This window comes from Mirounga angustirostris, unplaced genomic scaffold (genome assembly GCF_029215605.1).
Source record: "Mirounga angustirostris isolate CCGP_5_RB_7025 unplaced genomic scaffold, mMirAng1.0.hap1 SCAF_15, whole genome shotgun sequence".
Lineage (NCBI taxonomy): Eukaryota > Metazoa > Chordata > Mammalia > Carnivora > Phocidae > Mirounga > Mirounga angustirostris.
In genome coordinates, this window is record NW_026991723.1 from 67,658,842 (window position 1) to 67,678,492 (window position 19,651).

At 42.1% G+C, this 19,651-nt stretch overlaps 2 protein-coding genes across 5 annotated transcripts in view; both read left to right on the plus strand.

Moving 5' to 3' along the window:
* The window catches only part of FKTN (fukutin), a 91,854-nt gene extending 84,227 nt beyond the window's left edge, over positions 1–7,627 (plus strand). Inside the window, exon 12 of the mRNA XM_064579590.1 lies at positions 7,489–7,627. The gene's annotated coding sequence lies outside the window, so the exon portion shown is untranslated. The remainder of the gene's footprint in view (positions 1–7,488) is intronic.
* Positions 1,887–9,867, plus strand: TAL2 (TAL bHLH transcription factor 2). 4 transcript variants are annotated; one of them, XM_045882834.2, is made up of 2 exons: positions 1,887–2,032; positions 7,489–9,867. In XM_045882834.2, exons 1-2 carry the CDS (start codon positions 1,950–1,952, stop codon positions 7,838–7,840), a joined length of 435 nt encoding a protein of 144 aa, XP_045738790.1. In that variant the 5' UTR covers positions 1,887–1,949; the 3' UTR covers positions 7,841–9,867. The 4 variants fall into 4 exon arrangements, with proteins under 4 accessions (XP_045738790.1, XP_045738791.1, XP_045738789.2 ...); XM_045882835.2 differs by having other exon boundaries at positions 7,513–9,867; XM_045882833.2 differs by lacking the exon at positions 1,887–2,032 and adding an exon at positions 2,044–2,251 and having other exon boundaries at positions 7,513–9,867.
* The last annotated feature ends 9,784 nt before the right edge of the window (positions 9,868–19,651 follow it).

Consider the following 19,651-nt stretch of genomic DNA (forward strand, 5'->3'; position numbering starts at 1 on the left):
AATCACTCTTTTTTTTTTTTTTAAAGATTTTATTTATTTATTTGACAGAGACACAGCAAGTGAGGGAACACAAGCAGGGGGAGTGGGGGAGGGAGAAGCAGGCCTCCCGCCGAGCAGAGAGCCCAATGCGGGGTTCAATCCCAGGACCCTGGGATCATGACCTGAGCTGAAGGCAGATGCTTAATGACTGAGCCACCCAGGCATCCCTAGGAATGACTCTTAAAGCTCCCACTCCATCACCACAGATGGCAGGTCTGCTCATATTCCATTGGCTGATGCAAGTCACATGGCCAAGCCTGGCCCTGGGTGGGGAAGTCCTTTAGGGAGGCACTGTCCCTCCCATGGCAATGCGTGAGGCTATATAATCCTCTCCCAGGGAAGGGAGCTGGTAGTTGTCTTTACAATCCTGTCATTGTCCCTATTTTCCAGATGAGGAGACTGAGGCAGGGAGAAGTTACATAATTTGCCTAGGGTCACATAAATGGGGTAGACCAGAGAGTTCAACTTGGGTAATGCAGTTCCAGAGTCCTTTACTCTTAACTGCTGAGCTGTAATGCATTGTGAGTTTATCATACCAAATCCTTTGCTGGGTCCTTCAGAGAATGTGATGTCTAGAAATTCATTACTTATCCATTCTTTAATTAACCAATGTTGATGAATTCCTATTCACTGGGGTTGGGAGGAGACAGGCAGAATAAATAAGGAAAATATTACTAAATGGGGATGAGCACTAAAGAGAATAAAGCAGGGAAGGAGGATAAAGAGTCCCTATGTGTGTGAAGTGCAATGTTAGATGTGGTTCTCAGAATCTTCATGAGAAGGTGACATTTGACCAAAGACCTGAAGAATGTCAGCTCCTTGAGTGCAGGGATTTGTGTCTGTTTTGTTTGAAGTTGTCTCCCTACACCTGCACAGGGTGGGCCATAGTAGGTGCTCAGTAATAAGGGTGGAATGAATGAAAGGAGGTGGGGAGGAGGCTGGAAAACTATGTGGATAACTTGGAGGCAGAGTGTTTCAGGCAGAGACAAGAGTGCAAAGGCCCTGAGGCAGGAGGGTGTTTGGTGTGTTCCTGAAACAACGGTCAGAGTGGCTACATTTGACTAAACCACAGGGAGAGAAAGAACAGACAGGTCAGTAAAAGGTATATCTTAGGGGCCATTGTGAAGACGTAAGTTAACTCTGAGTGAAATGGAGAGCCACCTAAGGGTTTTGAACCAGAAGTGACAGGAATCCAAACTGGATTTTCATAGGATCCTTCTGAGTGATGCTGGATGGCAGACAGGCAGAGCAAGCATAGAAGCAAAAAGACCAAGTAGAAGGCCACTGAAATAACCAAGCTGTGTGCTGGGCACTGTGGACCCCGAGATGCATAAATCCGGGTGTCCGCCCAGTGCAGTGACTGTTACACTTCGCTGGGCATCTTCATCTCCTGGAATGCTTAGTAAAAACGCAGATTTCGGATCCCACCCCCAGAAAACCTGATCTAGTGGGTCAGGGTCGTGGGCCTGGGAAGCGGGGCCGCAGGCAGTGGGGAGGGACGGGCGGGAAGGGGCCCCGTGGGTCGCGGAGACAAAGGGCCGTGTCCTATAAAGGCAGCGGCGGAGGCGCGGCGTCCAGGCGAGGGCGCACACGGCCAGCGACGGCGACAACGACGGCGCGGTCTCCCGGCTCTTGGCGAGGAGGTGCGTCGACCCTGGAGGGACATGGGTGCCGCCGGGGCCGGGCTCGTAGGCCAGCCGGTCTCCCGCGCAGCCCTGGAGTCCGAGCCGCACTCGCCCGGGAGGACAGAGGTGTGGAGGCGACTTGGTAGCAGCTACCAAGTCGACTCAGTGCGAAGACCTGGGGTTTTTCCGAGGGGTGGGGGTGGGGGGGCGGGTGGTGGCGCGACTCCGGGGGGAGCAAAGCGATGCCCTTGTGCTGTTGGCCTGGCCGCTTCGCCTTGATACGCGATGCTGGAGACACCCCGCAGCACCTCGGAGGGCCGTTTGGGTAGCTTCTGCGTCCGGGTGAGCTACTCCCCCGCACCTGGCAGGTGCGAAACTTGAGCGCGAGATGCTTTCCTGGCCGCCGCATTCAGGCTAGCGGGAGCGAAGGTTATAAAATTAAAAAGGGAAAAGATGGGAAGAAGTGTGTCGGGGCTTCAGGTTGGGCAGGGTGGGCGGAGCATTCAGGTGCATCAGGCGGTGAGGCGCAGGTGGAACAGGCAGCTCTCCCAGAGCGCGGGGTGCCCACCCAAAGACTGTGACTCATGGTAAGTGTATTTATTTAGAACATCAACGTGCAGAGTTGTCTAATGAGAAAAGTAATTTGCATAATAGTATGTGTTTTGATTTTTAGAGGACATATGTATTCTGTCTAAAGGATCTGTATTATATTTATACACACCAAGCTGGCTGCTTCTGGGGAGTAAGATTGAATAGGTAGAGAGCCTTTATATTTTTTTACTTTATGCACTTGTGTAGTGCTTGTTTGTTTGTTTGTTTCTTGGATGAGCACGTGTTACTTCTATAATGATTTCAAAAGGCAAAGCTATGCCCAGTGCTGGAGGTTAGGCACCTTCCCCTAACCCAACTCTATAAGCCACCTTTCATCTCTCTCTTTCCGGAGTCTGTTTTCACTTATTTTCGAGAAAAAGGTGAAAGAAGAGACAAATACACATGACCAAAAGACAGGAGGAGAAATTTAAAGTCTTATGTACAAAGAGCCATATGAGTCTGAATGCCTGGGACAGGCCACCGCAGGAATGTTAGGATGAGCCTGTGTGCTCCCTTTCTTGTTGCCGCAGGCTCTGTGTCCAGGAACCACTGTCATAAAAAAGCAAGCAGTCCCTACTGGGGGCATCCATTTCTGCAGGGGCATAGTTGTCATTCTTCTCTCTGGTAACTTGTTACCTTCAGTGGTGACAATATAATAGAGAGAAGTTTATGCACACCTATATTCCTATTATATCTACCATTGCATTCCTCCTGCCCAGGCATCCCTAACCCCATGTCCGTGACACCCACCCAACCAGAGGCATGTAATTAGAAATCAGGGGTTCTATACATTTGGATGGGGAAAAAATTACATCTTTATTTCCAGTAACCTTTGATCTAAATTTAGCATTTCCTTTATTTATGAATGTAGGTAATAAAAAATAGTACTGGTGACGATGTCATCAACAAAAATCATAAATACTTTCATCTTACAGATGTCGTATATCTTTTGATTACATATCACTGTGTAGAAAGTATGGTAATAAATAATTTAATATGTTAAAAACAAAGTATATTATTACTGTATTGCATTTTAAAATTATTTTAATAATTATTAATTATAATTGGTGATTTTTATGTGTCTATTTCAGTTCATGCATTTAAAATAATTGTTTTGAGAAGGGAACCAAAGGCTTTTTACTTTATGTATTTCAAATCATTGTTCTGGGATAGAGTCCTCCCCTAGGCTTCCCCAGACTGCCAAAAGAATCCATGCCTTAAAAAGGTTATGTACCCTGACCCAGCAGGAGTCGGTGGTGACAAAGATGCATCAATACAGAGGCGTGGGACACAGGCTGTGCCACTGACTCCCCATGTGACCTGGGACAACATGTTTTACCTCTGTTTTGACATCTATCAGACGTTTTCTGATTCTGTGGCATCTGGTGTATTTTTTAAGGTCTTAAATTATTCTGAAATCAAGCTTAGCAGTAATCAGTCCTTACAACTGGAAAAGCACTAAGTGCAATTTTCCTTTGATTTAATGAGTACGTTAGTCATTTCCCAGTGACCACTACTTTGAATTTTCCCAGCTTGTTAAAGAACTGATTTCTATTTCCCCCTGTGGAGGAGAGTAACACCCTTGAGGATAAATCAACAAGGCATTATTAATCTCCTTCTAGGATGGCAGGCTGTATTTCTGAAGCCTATCTTTTCCTCTCCTTATTTCCTCTGTCTGCTTCTAGCATAATAGGATTGAGCCCTCTTAGAAGAGAACACCAGTTAGTTTATCCTGCTTAATCTTTTTCTTCCAGCTTGAAAAAGACGCCCCCTGCCCCCACCACCACAAGGGACTAGAGTTGACTTAGTGAGTGAGCTAAACCCTCTTTTGGCAAGAGAAGCTTGAAAGTAACTTTGCTCCCACAGTCCAGGCTGCAAAGCAGCCAGCCTCGGTGTAAGCAAAACTGGATAGTTTTCTTTCTATCTTAAAATCCCTTGATTTAGGTTCAAACTGTCCTACGTTAGTTTTACTTGGTTACAGTTCTGACGACACCCATATTTTTCACTGTAGATGAAAGAGTAGGCTATTTAGAAATGAGTTAAGTGAGATCAAAGGCAATAGGCAGGGGCTCCTGGGTGGCTCAGTTGTTAAGCATCTGCCTTCGGCTCAGGTGATCCCAGGGTCCTGGGATCGAGCCCCGCATCGGGCTCCCTGCTCGGCGGGAAGCCTGTTTCTCTCTCTCCCGCTCCCCCTGCTTGTGTTCCCTCTCTCGCTGTGTGTGTGTGTCTCTCTCTCTGTCAAATAAATAAATAAAATCTTTAAAAAAAAAAAAAAAGGCAATAGGCAGGGCACTGTGGCGTTTTAGAGCAGAAATGGGCCCTCGGGATCACCTAGTCCACCCCCCTTCGGTTTGGAAGGATTCATGGTAAGCCCGGAAGGCCCCCGGAATGCCTGAGTTGGGTGCTGCTTCTCTGCTCCTACAGGCCCTGGGCTTCTCTTTCCATTCACAAGGCACTGGTTTCTTCAGGGTCCAGCAGCACAGTGTCCGGCACACAGGGTCAGTAAGTGTTGTTACGTAAGTTCGGAGTGCGTGTGACTGTCATTGGATCATGGGTCCTACCAAGAGTGTCTCCACGGAGACCCAAGTGGCCGGTGGAGGGAGCCTGAAGCCAGCCAGTGAGCTTGGGCGGCCATGGCTTCCCCTTACCACTGGTTCTCAGCACAGCCGTCTGTCTTCAACCCAGACAGAAGCAGGAAAGGCAACAAGAACGGGGTTGGGGAAATGTCCTGGGGCCATAGAGTTGACTGAGAAATGCTGTTCTTTGGAGTAATGACCCTTCCCGTCTGTATAGGGAAGAGAATCCTTGTATTTATTAAGCACCTATGTAGCAGGCTCAGTTATGTATTTATATACTTTACAGAATGTATTATTTAATCCTCACAAGAACCCTGGTGATGGCTTTATTTCCATTTTCCAGAGAATAAATCGAGGCTTAAAGAAGTTAACTGATTGTCTCAGAACCATATAACTAAGAAATTGGGAGCTGAGATTCACAGCCAGGTCTTTCTACATTCAAGCCCATAAACTTTCTTAGTTTTTCAGAATCATATAACTAAGAAATTGGGAGCTGAGATTCACAGCCAGGTCTTTCTACATTCAAGCCCATAAACTTTCTTAGTTTTTGTCTGTTATGAAGCAAATAATATACGAATCCTTTCTAGTTATAAAAATGTAAAATATTACCCACCTATATCAAATAAAACACACCCATCTCCTTTTTCTGTCTTCCCCCAACCCGCTGTCCTCCCCCAAGGACCCACTGTCAACACTTTGGCCTGAATCCTTCCATGTATTTTGCTCTGCATCCAGACATACATATATGTCCATAGACATATAGAGCAGAACAAACAAATACATAAATCAAGCTCAGACCTTTTCTACTACACTGTAGCTTCTTCATTAGGAAAAAAAAAAAATGCTAAGTTGCAACCAACTTTTACTTTTCCCTGTTTTATTTGTAGAGATAATAATTGTAATTATTTAGTATTTATTGACCACTTACTGTGTGCCAAACACTTCACTAAATTGTTTTATGTGGATCATTTTATGTGTCCTTACAGGTAGTACCCTGAGTTCTCCTTTACTTACGAGGCATTTGATACACAGAGAGTTTACGTAGATTGCTCAGGGTCACACAGCTAAGGAACAGAACCAAAAGCCAAACCAGGGTTCTGGCTCCGAAGCCCATGTCCTTACCCACCGTGGAGATGCTTCCACTGGCGACTGATCCCTCTAGAGTCAGGGCTTGAGGGTAACAGAGTGGCTTGTTCTAATTAACTGAGATCATCATTTGGTTCCTACCTAAGGGCAGAGGTCCCAGCACACAGTGTAAAGAAATAACCTCTGGGATATGTCAGCGGCCCTCGGCCAATCCCAGCAGTGTCTACAATGCCGTCACATAGCCAGCACTGCTTGCGTATGTATTTAGCATGAGTTAATGCATGAGAAACAATACCTGACACAGAGCAAAGGCGCTGGTTGCGCTTACATTCCTTAGTTTATAGTTCACAGAATGCTTTCACATGCAGTATTCCGTTTAATCCGTACAACAAACTCTGAGGAAAGGACGGTATAATTACGCCCATGGTATAGCTGAGGAGAGGCTCAGGTTGGTGAAGTGACTTAGGCAGCGCCTCACAGCTGGCTGGTGTTTGGTGCTGTGACCAGAACACACACCCTCTGAGGGAGAAGGTGGTTTTTCCCCTATGCTGAGCTCCTGCTGTACCTGCCTCCAGAACTGCAGGGATCTGGTGAGTGTACTGCTTCCTTATGACACAGAGTTTCGAGAGGGATGAGGGGTTCCTATTTCCAGAGTAGAGCTCTGGTGCTCAATATCCACCAGATGCTGAGAACACAGAGGGGTTTGTTTGCTGATGCATCTTCTGCATTCCCACTAAGGCATGTTAATGCAAGCTGCCTGGCAAAAGGGACCCATGCCTCTAAGAGTTAAACATGGCAAAGGAAGATTTGGCAGTAGATGGTGATAGTCAACTCTCCCGGAGTTGGAAAGGTCACCCAAGTGCAGGCTTGTGGAGGCCTGAATATCTTCTGTAGCATCCACGGCAAATCGCCACTCCCACCTGCCCCTTGTCTTTTCTTCTTGTCACACCAAATATCCCCACTTCTGTTGTTCATACAACAGGGTTTCAAGACTCTTCGTCACTCTGTTCCTCCTCCTCTAAATGTGGTCCAGGCTGATATTTTAGGTCTTGCACAGTGAGGCCCAACACTCCAGGTGAGGTCTTCACGCTATCATCTTCATTCCCCAAATTATCTTATTAGTGAAAGCTAGGAGTACAGCTTTTATTTTTTTGAGAATCCATATTTAAATCCCTATTGGCTAAATATATATTTTATCTGCGCAAGTACTAAATCCTATACTGTGCCTGATTCTGAACAATTTGGAGGATTTGGTGATAAAAGAAATAGTGGGGATACTGGGATAAAACAACCTTGCAACAGGAGGCTTCGAAACATCTAGGGAGAAAAAGGCTGAAGGGTACTGTTCTTACACTGTCCTTTCTTCTACCACATTTTCTTCTTTTATCAAAAGGAAGACTCAAAAAGAAAAAAAAAAAAAAGAAAAGAGAAAAAACAAACAAACAAACAAACCCCAAAACTAAAAATAAGGAAGTGGAATTTCCTAAAACCTGGGTCAAAAAGATCTAATATCTCAAATTCTTGGCAGGACATGCGATACCCACCATCGCTTACAAGGTATTGGCCCTTAGGGCCCTTTCTCTTTCCTGTCTCAGGAACTCAAACATGACCAGGAAGATCTTCACAAGTACCAGGGAGCGGTGGAGGCAGCAGAACGTCAACAGCGCCTTTGCCAAGCTGAGGAAGCTCATCCCCACACACCCTCCAGACAAAAAGCTGAGCAAAAATGAAACACTTCGCCTGGCAATGAGGTACATCAACTTCTTGGTCAAGGTCTTGGGGGAGCAAACCCTGCAGCAAACTGGAGTGGCTGCTCAGGGAAACATTCTGGGACTCTTCCCCCAAGGATCCCACCTGCCGGACAAGACTCTACTCGGTGACTACCAGGTTCCTTCACTTGAACCAAGCCACAGCATTGCGTAGCGGGGCTCTGGCTGTCCTCACCCAGGGCAGCAATTGCTCAGAAGCCACTGGCTGTCGACAGCCTTTTGCATGTTCCAGTGTCAACTTGATGAATAATTTGTGAGGCATGCATTTAAGCTTCACAGGAGGTGGCTCAGGGACAGCTGCAGGGAGCCAGACAGAGGCCATGAGGAAGATGGTTTTGGAGTCTGCCACCCGCGGAGCTCCAGGCAGAGCAGCCTGCCTCTATTTTATGGATCCAGGATCTGCATAAGAAGTTGTTTGGGCAGGGGGGGGTGGGGAGGCCGGGGGAAGCATAGGTTAAAAACAGGTTTGGAAATCGCTGTTTTACTCAGTATGTTTTCAGTTACAAGGAAGGAATTTCCCCATGACTGATCTCAGACAGATGAGTAGAAAATACTTGCCTCAGAACATATTTTACAGATTGTTTTGAAGAATGAGGTATATGTGATCGAGGGTGAACAAAATAACGTTGATAAATGTGAAGAGAGCCCTCACGGAAACCAACCTGGAGACTTGTGAAAACTTGAGGGAAAAGACCCTCCTGACACGTGAGGATTACAGAAACACAGCAGATAACATGTGGAAGAGCTCTGCATCCTTTAACCCTGTGGAAATATGAAGTGTTACCTGCCTTGAGCCATTTATATCTATGTTATCTCTGAAGCCAAATGGTGGATTATTTCTGTGAGAGGAAAGGACTTGATAATTTATGAATTAGAGTTCATAGTTTTCTAAATAGCTAAAATAGGTTATCTAACCCCTTAGTTGCGCATGTCAGGCATTAAAACTTTTAATTCAGCCTGAGTTCCTCCTGGTTTAAGACCTGTAAACTTCAAATATAATTATGAAAATCCAAACATTACCATTTAACAACTCATTTAACAGAGAGCTTAGTTTAAACAAAAGATCTAGAGTAGACAATAGGAATGTAATAACAGACTTTAATAAATTAATGAATTTGTAATTTGTCTTCCTAGCTATGGAGCATTAGCTCAATCTTATGCTGGTAGGAGTGGTACCCACTAGTCAATGAAACAGTGCGGATCTGGCAGAACTACTCACAACCACGTGCCCCGCCCCCCCAATGATTGGATTCAAAGATGGATTCAAGGATGAATCCCATAGCTGAGCCCAGAATACAAATAATGTCAGTTGATTGTCTCTGGGACATTTTATTTCCCTAAAGTTCTTGACAGTACATTGGTTTTAAAACCTTCTGAACCACAGGTATGAAACTGATGGATTTGCAATTATGGGTTTCCAGTGTATACACAATAGAAGAATTTAAATTTCCTGCTACTCTAGAAAGAAGATATTGATTTATGGAAGGTTGAACTGAGCCTCTTTGGTTTGGTGATCAGAAAAAAAGCTAGATGAGGCTAGATGAGGCTCCCCCAAAATCTCCTTCCCCCCAAATAACAAGGTCATAATGTCATTAACATTTACACAGCATTCACACTCATAGCCCAGTGCATTTATCCGAAGCACTATGTTTTCCTTCTAGGTCTTCCTTTAAACTGCATTCTATACACTTCCCTATGGACCCAGAATAGTCCAGGGAAACACATATGCACAGAGACTAAGGGACTTCCTCCAAATGTGCATTTCTTGCTCATGAGGTTATGTGGACTTAAATTTGTCCCCAAACTACCAACTGATAGTATATCTCAAAGCTTTGATGACTTCAATTGAACAACATTACTTACTCTCTTCATCTAGCATTAAATCAAAATAACACTTTTGACAGCGTTTTTATGTTAGCTTCCTATTAACATGTTGCTGACGAGGGCACAGAGGACCTCTTTGCCTGAATGCAGGATTTTACTGCTCTTCTCAGAATGAGTGCCCTTTTCTGTTGTTGGGGCCATGTCTGTCAGTACAGAGGGTCTTTCCACTAAAGTGTAAGAGAGTGCTCCTGAAAAGTCGTGAGACTGAGTTATCATTAAACTATATGAGGGGGATAATGATTTAAAGAAACCCTGCAGGAAATTCCATTGATAAATGAATAAACACTTAAAATATTACTTGATGTAATTTACCTCTTAAATTATTTACAAGCTTAGATTTTGGTATATCAAGTTGTGTGGGGTTAAAGTGACTGTCAAAAGGAATTGTAGGTACACATGGATCAAAACCTTTGGCAAGGTATCCATGGGACTGGAAACTAATTCAAAAATTACTCTGTGGTCTTTCATGGTGTCTTATACTCAAGGCTTGGTGATTGCAGTAGTAAGAATTTTCCATTAAAACACATTATAGTTCACTGATGGTACATCTCTTTATGGATTATTTGAACCCAACAGAAAAGTTTAGATGGATTATATCTACACTACTCTGTTACTTGAAAAAAATGTTTGGTCTGCTCTGGACACCACTAGAAATTTCTGGAAACCAGGCATAAACAGGGCCACTGATTTATATAGATCATGAGATTGGCTTGTTTTACAGAGGAGAAAATAGGTCCACAGTGTTGTGAAGTGACTTTCCAGAGGTCCCATGGACAATTAATGGAAACCCAGGACACAGTGCCTGATTTCCTGACCCTGTGTCCAACCTTTCTACAGCCCTGTTCAGCCTCTAAGTTTTTTAAGATTGAAAACAGATAAGCACCTTATTGTTATGCTCATCTCTTTTCAACAGCATACAGTAGTCTTCATATGCCTTTTTATTGAAATTGATTTATTGTGCTTTATAGAATGTGATTAGATGTATTAACCAAAGATTTTTTTGTTGATGTGTTTTGTGAGTTTTTAACCACTGAATTTGCTATTTAACTATTAATTTATTGCAAATAAATTATTTAAGAAAAGAAATTATTCTTTAAAAAAAGAATTTCATAAATTTACTAAGCTTTTCCTCCTGTTCTCTCCATCCTCACAGCCACTGCTCTGGCTTTGACCCCCTCCCCCACTATTGTCTTTAGTCTAGAAAAAATCTAACATGCCCTTGTTAGTCTTTCTTTCCTCTCTGTTTCTCTCTCTCTCTACCTCTGGCTCTCTCTTCATTTCACCTTACACACAGCTCCCTCACTGTCCTTCTCAAACCACAACTGGGGTCAGATCACTCCCTAGCTATCAAACCTTCAGCATCTTGTCCACCAGACTGAGACAAATGCCTTACTCCAGGCACTCTGCAGCCTGGTCCTTCCTTGTACCTTCCACAATCCTCTAAATATATTGTACATGCTAATGAAACTACCTCCCTTGATAGTCCCCAGACATGTTCTACTTCTTAGTAGCTCTGACTTTTCTCTTGTGATTCCACTTGCATGCATGAATGTTCCCATTCTCGTTCTACTCACCCCTCCACCTGCACCAAATTCCACTCACTAACATCCTTCATGACTGATCTTAAACACCACTCCTTCACAAAGCTTGACTCCTCGTTAAAACACCATCTCTTACATGAAGTCCTCCTAGATTTCCACCATTCAATTGAAACTCTCCTTTCTCAGAATTCCCTTTTGTGCTTTGTGACCCTTACTTCCTCTACTCTAGGTTGCAGACATGTGTGTATATTCTGTCCCCCTTCTCCAGTAAGCTAAGATCTCCTTGAGGAGAGGGATGGTTTTTAACATTTACTCCTCACAAGCAAGAGACCTCACTTTCAAAATGAGAAAACTGTATCGAGACTGCCTCTGTTAAGAATAATCCTCTAGCCTCCCCAAAAGAGGACATTGAAATGAAACTGGAACAGGCTGAGTTTTCCTGAGAAACCCAAAGTCTATTGCTCTTCTTAACAGTTTGTTTCTCATTTCTATTCAGTGTGCCCCTGGCAGCACCTGTCTTAGGAGGTTTCACCACCTAAGAATGGCTTGAGATGGCCAAAATATGTGTAAGTTATGCACAATTGGCTTTGTCCTTAAAAAGGCAAAAGATGAAAGAAGTCTGGGAGAATGGACAGCTTAACTGCTGACCCACAGGCCAAAGGTTAGTTAAAAGTCACATCCTTAAATAAAAAGGTCAAAGATAAGGAGGGAATCTGAAAGTCCAATGGCAATGCAAAGTGAGGGATTTAAACTGGCAGGTGTTAGAAAGGAACGCCAAGGAATGAATGCACTCAAAGGATTGCTGGAAGCCAGGGGCAGTCTCCTAAACCACTTTTGCCTCTGGTACTGTTGGGTTTACCAGAAATAGGGAAACTTTCCCTCTTATTTTTTCTTTCTTGCTGATGACCTATCACAAAGAGATCTTAAAGAGCACTAGATTTTAACATAAATATACATAAATTTAGTTAGGTTTGTCATCTGCCAAATAAATTTAAGAATTTAACTTCCAGAGCTCGAGGATTTTCTGGTAGTCAAGTGAAGCAAACTGTTGAATTGCCTTTTCTGGATAACTCTGACAAAACAGGATTATCATCCAATATGTTCAGACGCTTGGACCTAAGTAATTATCCTTCTAGGAACCTATCATAAAGAATTAATTGGAATTATGGTCAGAGATGTAAGGGCATGGATCTCTGTTTCAGAATTTTACAATGTACATAAAAGTATAATAATAAGAATAAGAGCTCAGACTCTTGGGGTTCCTCCCAACTGCCAGAAACTGAGCCAAGAGCTTCCAATGTGTCAGCTCACCTAATCTTCATAACAATGTTTATTGTTAACATTATGTTAATTATGTGTGTTGTTCTCACTTCACAGATGAGGAAACTGAAGTTTAGGAGTTTATTTATCTTGCTCAAGTTTCTACTGCAGAGTCAGAATTTGACTCTCATTCATTTTTACTCAAAATTACTGCTTTTCACAGATTTTTTTTGCATCAAAATTCTTAATTCTTTTATTTTTAAATTTTAAAAAGTTATTGTCTTTTTTTAATTGAAGTATATTTGACATACAATGTTGCATTAGTTTCAGGTGTGGGAATTCTTTTTATTTATGTTTATTTTTTATTTATTTTTAAAATTAAAATTTAATTTAGTTAACACATACTATATTATTTGTTTCAGGGATAGAATTTAGTGATTCATCAGTTGCATATAACACCCAGCATTCATTACATCAAGTACCTTCCTTAATGCCCATCACCCAGTTACCCCACCCCCCAATCACCTCCCCTCCAGCAACCCTCAGTTTGTTTCCTATAATTAAGAGTCTCTTATGGTTTGCCTCCCTCTCTGTTCTTGTCTTATTTTATTTTTCCTTCCTTTCCCCTATGTTCATCTGTTTTGTTTCTTAAGTTCCACATATGAATGAAACCATATGGTATTTGTCTTTCTCTGACTGACTTATTTCACTAGCATAATACACTCTAGTTCCATCCACGTCATTGCAAATGGCATGATTTCATTCTTTTTGATGGCTGAGTAATATTCCATTGTATATGTATACACCACCTCTTCTTTATCCATTCATATGTCAGTGGACATCTGGGCTCTTTCCATAGTTTGGCTATTGTGGACATTGCTGCTATAAACATTGGGGTGCATGTGCCCCTTCGAATCACTAATTTGTATCCTTTGGGTAAATAACTAGTAGTGCAATTGCTGGGTCATCAGGTAGCTCTATTTTTAACTTTTTGAGGAACCTCCATACTGTTTTTCCAGAATGACTTTTGTGGACGTTGCTGCTATAAACATGGACCCTTTCGAATCACTATTTTTGTGTCCTTTGGATAAATATCAGGTGTGGGAATTCTTAATTTTTTAAATCCTGACCACTTTCATGGAACATTATGGAGCAGGCATATTACCCAATAACACTATTGAGTAACCAAACACAACCCTGAAAAACAAAGCCTCTTGTTTAGAAGCACCAAGCTGGGGGTGATACCACGGTAAGACACCGTGAGGATACTGTCCTGCAGAGGCAGGCTTGAAAGGAGGAGCCTGCAGGAGAAGCTGCTTGTTCCTCTGTTTGGACTTGGCTTCCCCCTTCCCCCTTGGCTTGAGCATGAACTATGGCTCAGGGCATTGGTACTTGTGAATGACTGTGTGTGCGTGCACACACACGTGCGTGCACAAGCATGTACAAGGTGGGAAATCTACTCCTCCACATCTCCTACCTGTTCTTCTTCTGGTTTTAGCTCCTCTGGAGTTGAGGAGGAAGGAGGGTCTAAGGAAATGGATAGTGTTTTTCTTCACTGGGTATGGGATCGTATTCTCTTCCTATATTCAGTTTAGCTGTATCAATTCTTTTTAACTAGTGATACAAGTCCCAGGTTTAGAAACACTGTGGAAGAGCAGATAATTAAATCTCTTGGATTCAACAAGACTCTGCCTTGCACATAGGCTTATGGCCACTGTGACCCTCTCCCCAGTTTGGAAGAAGTGGAGTGCTGTGGTGAATATTTAGCATCTGCTCCAGTAGTCAGATAACTTCAGGGTATTTTTTTTGGATCTTTCACTAAATAAACCAACAAACTTGATGATGTGTGTATGTGTGCACATGTTCTCTTTCCACCAACCAGTGATACACCCAAGAGTGTACAATTGTGGGCGCCTGGGTGGCTCAGTTGGTTAAGCGACTACCTTCGGCTCAGGTCATGATCCTGGAGTCCCGGGATCGAGTCCCGCATCGGGCTCCCTGCTCAGCAGGGAGTCTGCTTCTCCCTCTCCCGCTCCCCCCTTCTTGTGCTCTCTCTCTCTCAAATAAATAAATAAAATCTTTAAAAAAAAAAAAAAGAGTGTACAATTGTGTCAGCAATTGGGAAGCACCAACCCTGTTGCACCTCATACAGGCATCGCACAAAGAATGGATTTTGAAGGATTTAAAAAATGAGACAATGGTGCCCGGAAAATATGTGGAAGGGGTTGGGCTAATCAGTTACATGAGACTCTTGGGTCTCTAAGAGAAGTTCGGAGGGAGAGGTTGTCATATCAGTAACATCTTTTGGCCTGCCCTTCAACTCCATTCAGTTTGGACCAATAAGTAACTAGACAAGGTTATAGCTGAGGATCTGTTGGCCCAAGATCCAGTTTCTTGGTGGCTCTTTAACACTCTACCCAAGGAGGTAGACGTTGTCACAGAGATCACAAAATGAGCCAGATCCCATAGGGAGGAACTGCCGCCAAGGGTCCTGGGATGTCCCCAGTCTTATCACATGGCATGGTAATATTCAGGATAGGACAGAATATTACTGTGCCTGCCAGACTGAGCATCAGGCACTTCCTGGGCAAAAACCGGATACATGTTTAGCTTTTAAACAGTATGTGAGAGGAGAGCCCCAAATGTTCTCTTGAGTTTACTCTCCCGGCATGTGGGCGTGAGTAGATTTAAAAAGGAGAGGAGAGGGCTGCTGAGGACAAAACAATCAAATAAACAAACAAGATAATATAGTGTTTGCCAAGTTAAGATCTGAATCTTCTAAAAAGCTTTTGCCTTGGAGCCCTAATTTGGGCAAACATATTGAAAAATATTTTGGAGTAAAAATTAGTTTTCAGCAGATAGTCACGTGCATAGATGAAAAGAGAACTTTCTAAGCAAAAGTTTAAAAATACAAAATTTCCAAGCCATAAACATCTTTTTTCCCCAGTACTTCTGTTTAAAGAATAAATGTGTAAGTGTTACCCAGTGAGATAAAATGTTTAAGTGGATAGACTAAATGTATAAAAAGTTAAAAAGCTATACATTTTATCATTTGTGGCTATGAGTATACTAAAATAAAATGGTCTCAATACAACTGCCATATTTTTTTTTTAGTTTTTTTTTTTTAAAGATTTTATTTATTTATTTGACAGAGAGAGACACAGCGAGAGCAGGAACACAAGCAGGGGGAGTGGGAGAGGGAGAAGCAGGCTTCCCGCCGAGCAGGAAGCCCGATGTGGGACTCGATCCCAGGACCCTGGGATCATGACCTGAGCCGAAGGCAGACGCTTAGCGACTGAGTCACCCAGGCGCCCACAACTGCCATATTTTTATAAATTGTTGAAGTGTTTTAAAATCTATAGTTTTTGTATTTTAGAAGTAATGTTTTTAAAGATAGGATTGAGATAATAGGGAGGATATAGTAATATGCCCAGGAAATGGTTATCAAAAAGTCACTTTCCAAAGCTGTTTTTTTAATTAAATAGGCTCCATGCCCAGTGTGGGGCTTGAATTCACCACCCTGAGATTAAGAGTTGCATCCTCTACCAACTAGCAAGCCAGTCACCTCTCGAAGGCTATTTTTTTAAAGAAAAAAAAGAAAAAAGAGAGTGGGACTGGGGTTAGTAACAGCATTATTTTTTCTTTTAAAAAGATTATTAAGCTCTGTGAAAGACAATGTCAAGAGAATGAGAAGACAAGCCACAGATTGGAGAAAAAAATATTTTCAAAAGACGCATCTGGTAAAGGACTGTTATCCAAAATATACAAAGAACTCAACAGGAAGAAAACAAAAAACCCAATTAAAAAATGGGCCAAAGACCTTAATAGACACCTCACCAAAGAAGATATACAGAGGTCAAATAAGCATATGGAAATATGCTCCACATCATATGTCATCAGGGAAAGGTGAATTAAAACAATGAGATACCGTTACACACCTATTAGAACAGCTGAAATGATCACTGACAACAGCAAATGTTGGAAAGCATAGGGAGCAGCAGGAACTCTTAGACACTGCCGGTAAAAATGCCAAGCAGCACAGCTGCTTTGGATGGCAGTTCGGCAGTTTCTTAGACAATGAAACATATCCTTCCATACACTCCAGCAATTGTACTCCTCAGTTTTTACCCAAAGGAGTTGAAAACTTATGTCCACACAAATACCTTCACACAGATGTACAGCAGCTTTATTCATAATTGCCCAAACTTGGAAGCAACAAAGATATCCTTTAGTAGATGAATAGAAAAATAAACTGTGGTACATCTAGACAAAGTAATATTATTCACTAAAAGGAGATGAGCTTTCAAGCCAGGAAAAGACAAAGAGGAAACTTAAATGCATATCACCAAGTGAAATAAGCCAATCTGCAAAAACTAGATATTGTCTGATTCCAACTACATGACATTCTGGAAAAGGCAAAACTGTGAAGACAGTAAAAACATCAGTGGTTGCCAGAAGTGGGCGGGGGTAGGATGAATAGGGAGAGCTCAAAGGATTTTTAGGGCAGTGAAATCATTCTGTATGATATTATAATGATGCATACATGTTATTATACATTTTTCCCTCCACTAGAAATTTTTTTTAAGATTGTATGTATGTATGTGTTTAGAGTGTGAGTGGGGGGAGGGGCACAGGGAGAGGGAGAGAGAATCCCCAGCAGACTCCATTCTGAGTGTGGAGCCCAAGGGGTTGTGGGGGGGGGCCTCGATCTCACAACCCTGAGATCATGACCGGAGCCAAAACCAAGAGTTGAATGCTTAATGGACTGAGCCACCTAGGTGCCCCTCCCGGTCGAAATTTTATTCAGGATGCCAACTCGTAACATTAACAAAAACTAGATTTTTAAAATTAATAACATTTATTTGTATGAGTTTATGTAATATCTAGTTATAAAATTAATCAGTGATAACAAAGAAGTCCTTTTAGTGAATACAAAATTAGTCCTTCTAGTGAATACAAAACTAGAATTTTTTTAAATTCCAAAATAGTTAACATATGGTATTATACTAGTTTCAGGTGTATAATACAGTTATTCAACAATTCTGTACATTATTCAGTGTTCATCATAAGTGTGCGGTTAATCCCCTAAACCTGAGTTTAGGATCCTCTTATTCCGCCATCTTCCATATGTCATTATACATTTATCAAAACCCTTAGAGTGTACAACACCAGGAGTGAACCATTATCTTTTAACTAATGTACCTGTATCTTTGTGCAAACAATATATATTCTCATTTCCTTCTTTCTTTTTTTTACATTTTTTTAAAGATTTTATTTATTTATTTGAGAGAGAGAATGAGAGAGAGAGCACATGAGAGGGGGGAGGGTCAGAGGGAGAAGCAGACCCCCTGCTGAGCAAGGAGCCCGATATGGGACTCGATCCCGGGACTCCAGGATCATGACCTGAGCCGAAGGCAGTCGCTTAACCAACTGAGCCACCCAGGCGCCCATTTCCTTCTTTCTTATACCACCTTGCTTTCTCTCTTAACACTACATCCTGGAGATCTTCCAATACCATAGAGAACTTTCTCACTCTTGTTAACCTCCGCATGTATTATATCATATGGATGTACCTTAGTTACTGAGGGACACTGGGTCTTTTTCTAGCCTTTTGCTGATACTAACAATGCTGCAATGAATAGCAATGAATAGCCTTCAACACACAAGATTTCCCATTTGTAGATATCTGTGGGATAAGTGCACTGTTAGCAGCAGTGTGTGGGAATTCTTGTTTCCACAGTCGACTATAGAGCTTATTGATCATTGCTGGGATACTTGCCAATCTGATAGGTGAAAATGTTATCTCAATGCAGTTTTAATTTGCATTTTTCTTTTTATGAGTGACGCTGACATCATATGCTTATGAATCATTTGTGTTTTTGTGGACTGTCTATAGATATTTTTAGCTTTTTTTCCTGTTGGGTTGTTGGGCTTTTTATTTCCAGTTTCTAAAAGCTCTTTACATATGAAGGAGATCAACCATATTCCTGAATAACAAATATCCCCCCTCCAATGTTTTATTTGTCTTATGACTTTGTTTATGGTATTCATTTGCCATGTATAAGAATTTGATTTTTATGTTATACAATTTATCAGTTTTATGGTTCTGGATTTCTAGTCATAGTTAGGAAGACTTCCTTCATTCTGAGGTTTTTGTTTTTATGAACCCACTTTAAAATCTTGCTGTGAGGTCCCATTTTTGAGGTTTCTGAGGCAAGAAATGGTGGTGGTGGTGGGATGCTGAGTATTTCCTCCCCTTTAATACGAAGGACTTATTAAGACATTGAAAATTACATATTTCAAATAAATTCAAATAGATAAAATTGTTCCCTCACCAAATTCTAAATTCGGCTCTAATAAAGAGAAGTTTCAAAAACTTCTTCCTGGTACTCTGACACAGGGCCCACCAGGTCTGAGATAGATCGGCCCTCTCTATCCTAACCTGGCAGAGCTAAGAGGACACACACTCTTGGGCAGGAAGAAAAAGAAACATCCAAGAGGCAAAACAAAAAGAAAAGGAAGGAAAAAAACAAAAAAAGAAATAAAAGTTCAGAAGAACAATTTTCTCAAAAATTGGGTCTCCAGAAAGGGAGAGCTGGGTAAAGGTAAAGTCTGCTACTGCCTGGTACCCGCTGTGTGACTGGCCTCCTGTAAAGCCGTGTTCAGGATGAAGGGCCGTCTGATAGGAGCTGTGGTTGCAGATGAAGGGGTGGGGAGGGGGACGGATAAATACCTTGACCTTTTTTTCTCCTGCTACCCTCTGCTCTGCTACTGCTTTCCATTTGTGAAGCCAACCAGAAGTCCAAGAGTAGGGAGGCTGAGGTTTGTATAGATCTACCTCCTGGGGCATAGAGGAAGGCAGTTTTCACTCCCCACCCCGCCCCAAATAAGGGCCAGGTAATACATTTTAATGAAAGGTTTTTGGTATCTACTGAAATTGGTATGGGATATGTAATATTAATATATTTCTTTGCATTGTTTGGATAAGTCTTTAACTTGGTCATGATCTAAATATCATGATATATAATTGTATATAATTTCATATATTGTCAAATTATGTTCCCAATCTCTATCTTGACCATGATGTAAAATATCCCTGAAAAAGTCAGACTTGCAAAAGCGACCTTTACTAAAGTCTGCACGGGAAGGCAGAGCATCTTGTCCGACTAAGGACACCCTGCACCACTTCCTTTTATGCCATCTGACCACTCTACGTAAGAGAGGTATGAAGTGCAATTGTTTCAACCCACAGCCCGAGGGAGATATAGGCTGTCAGGGTT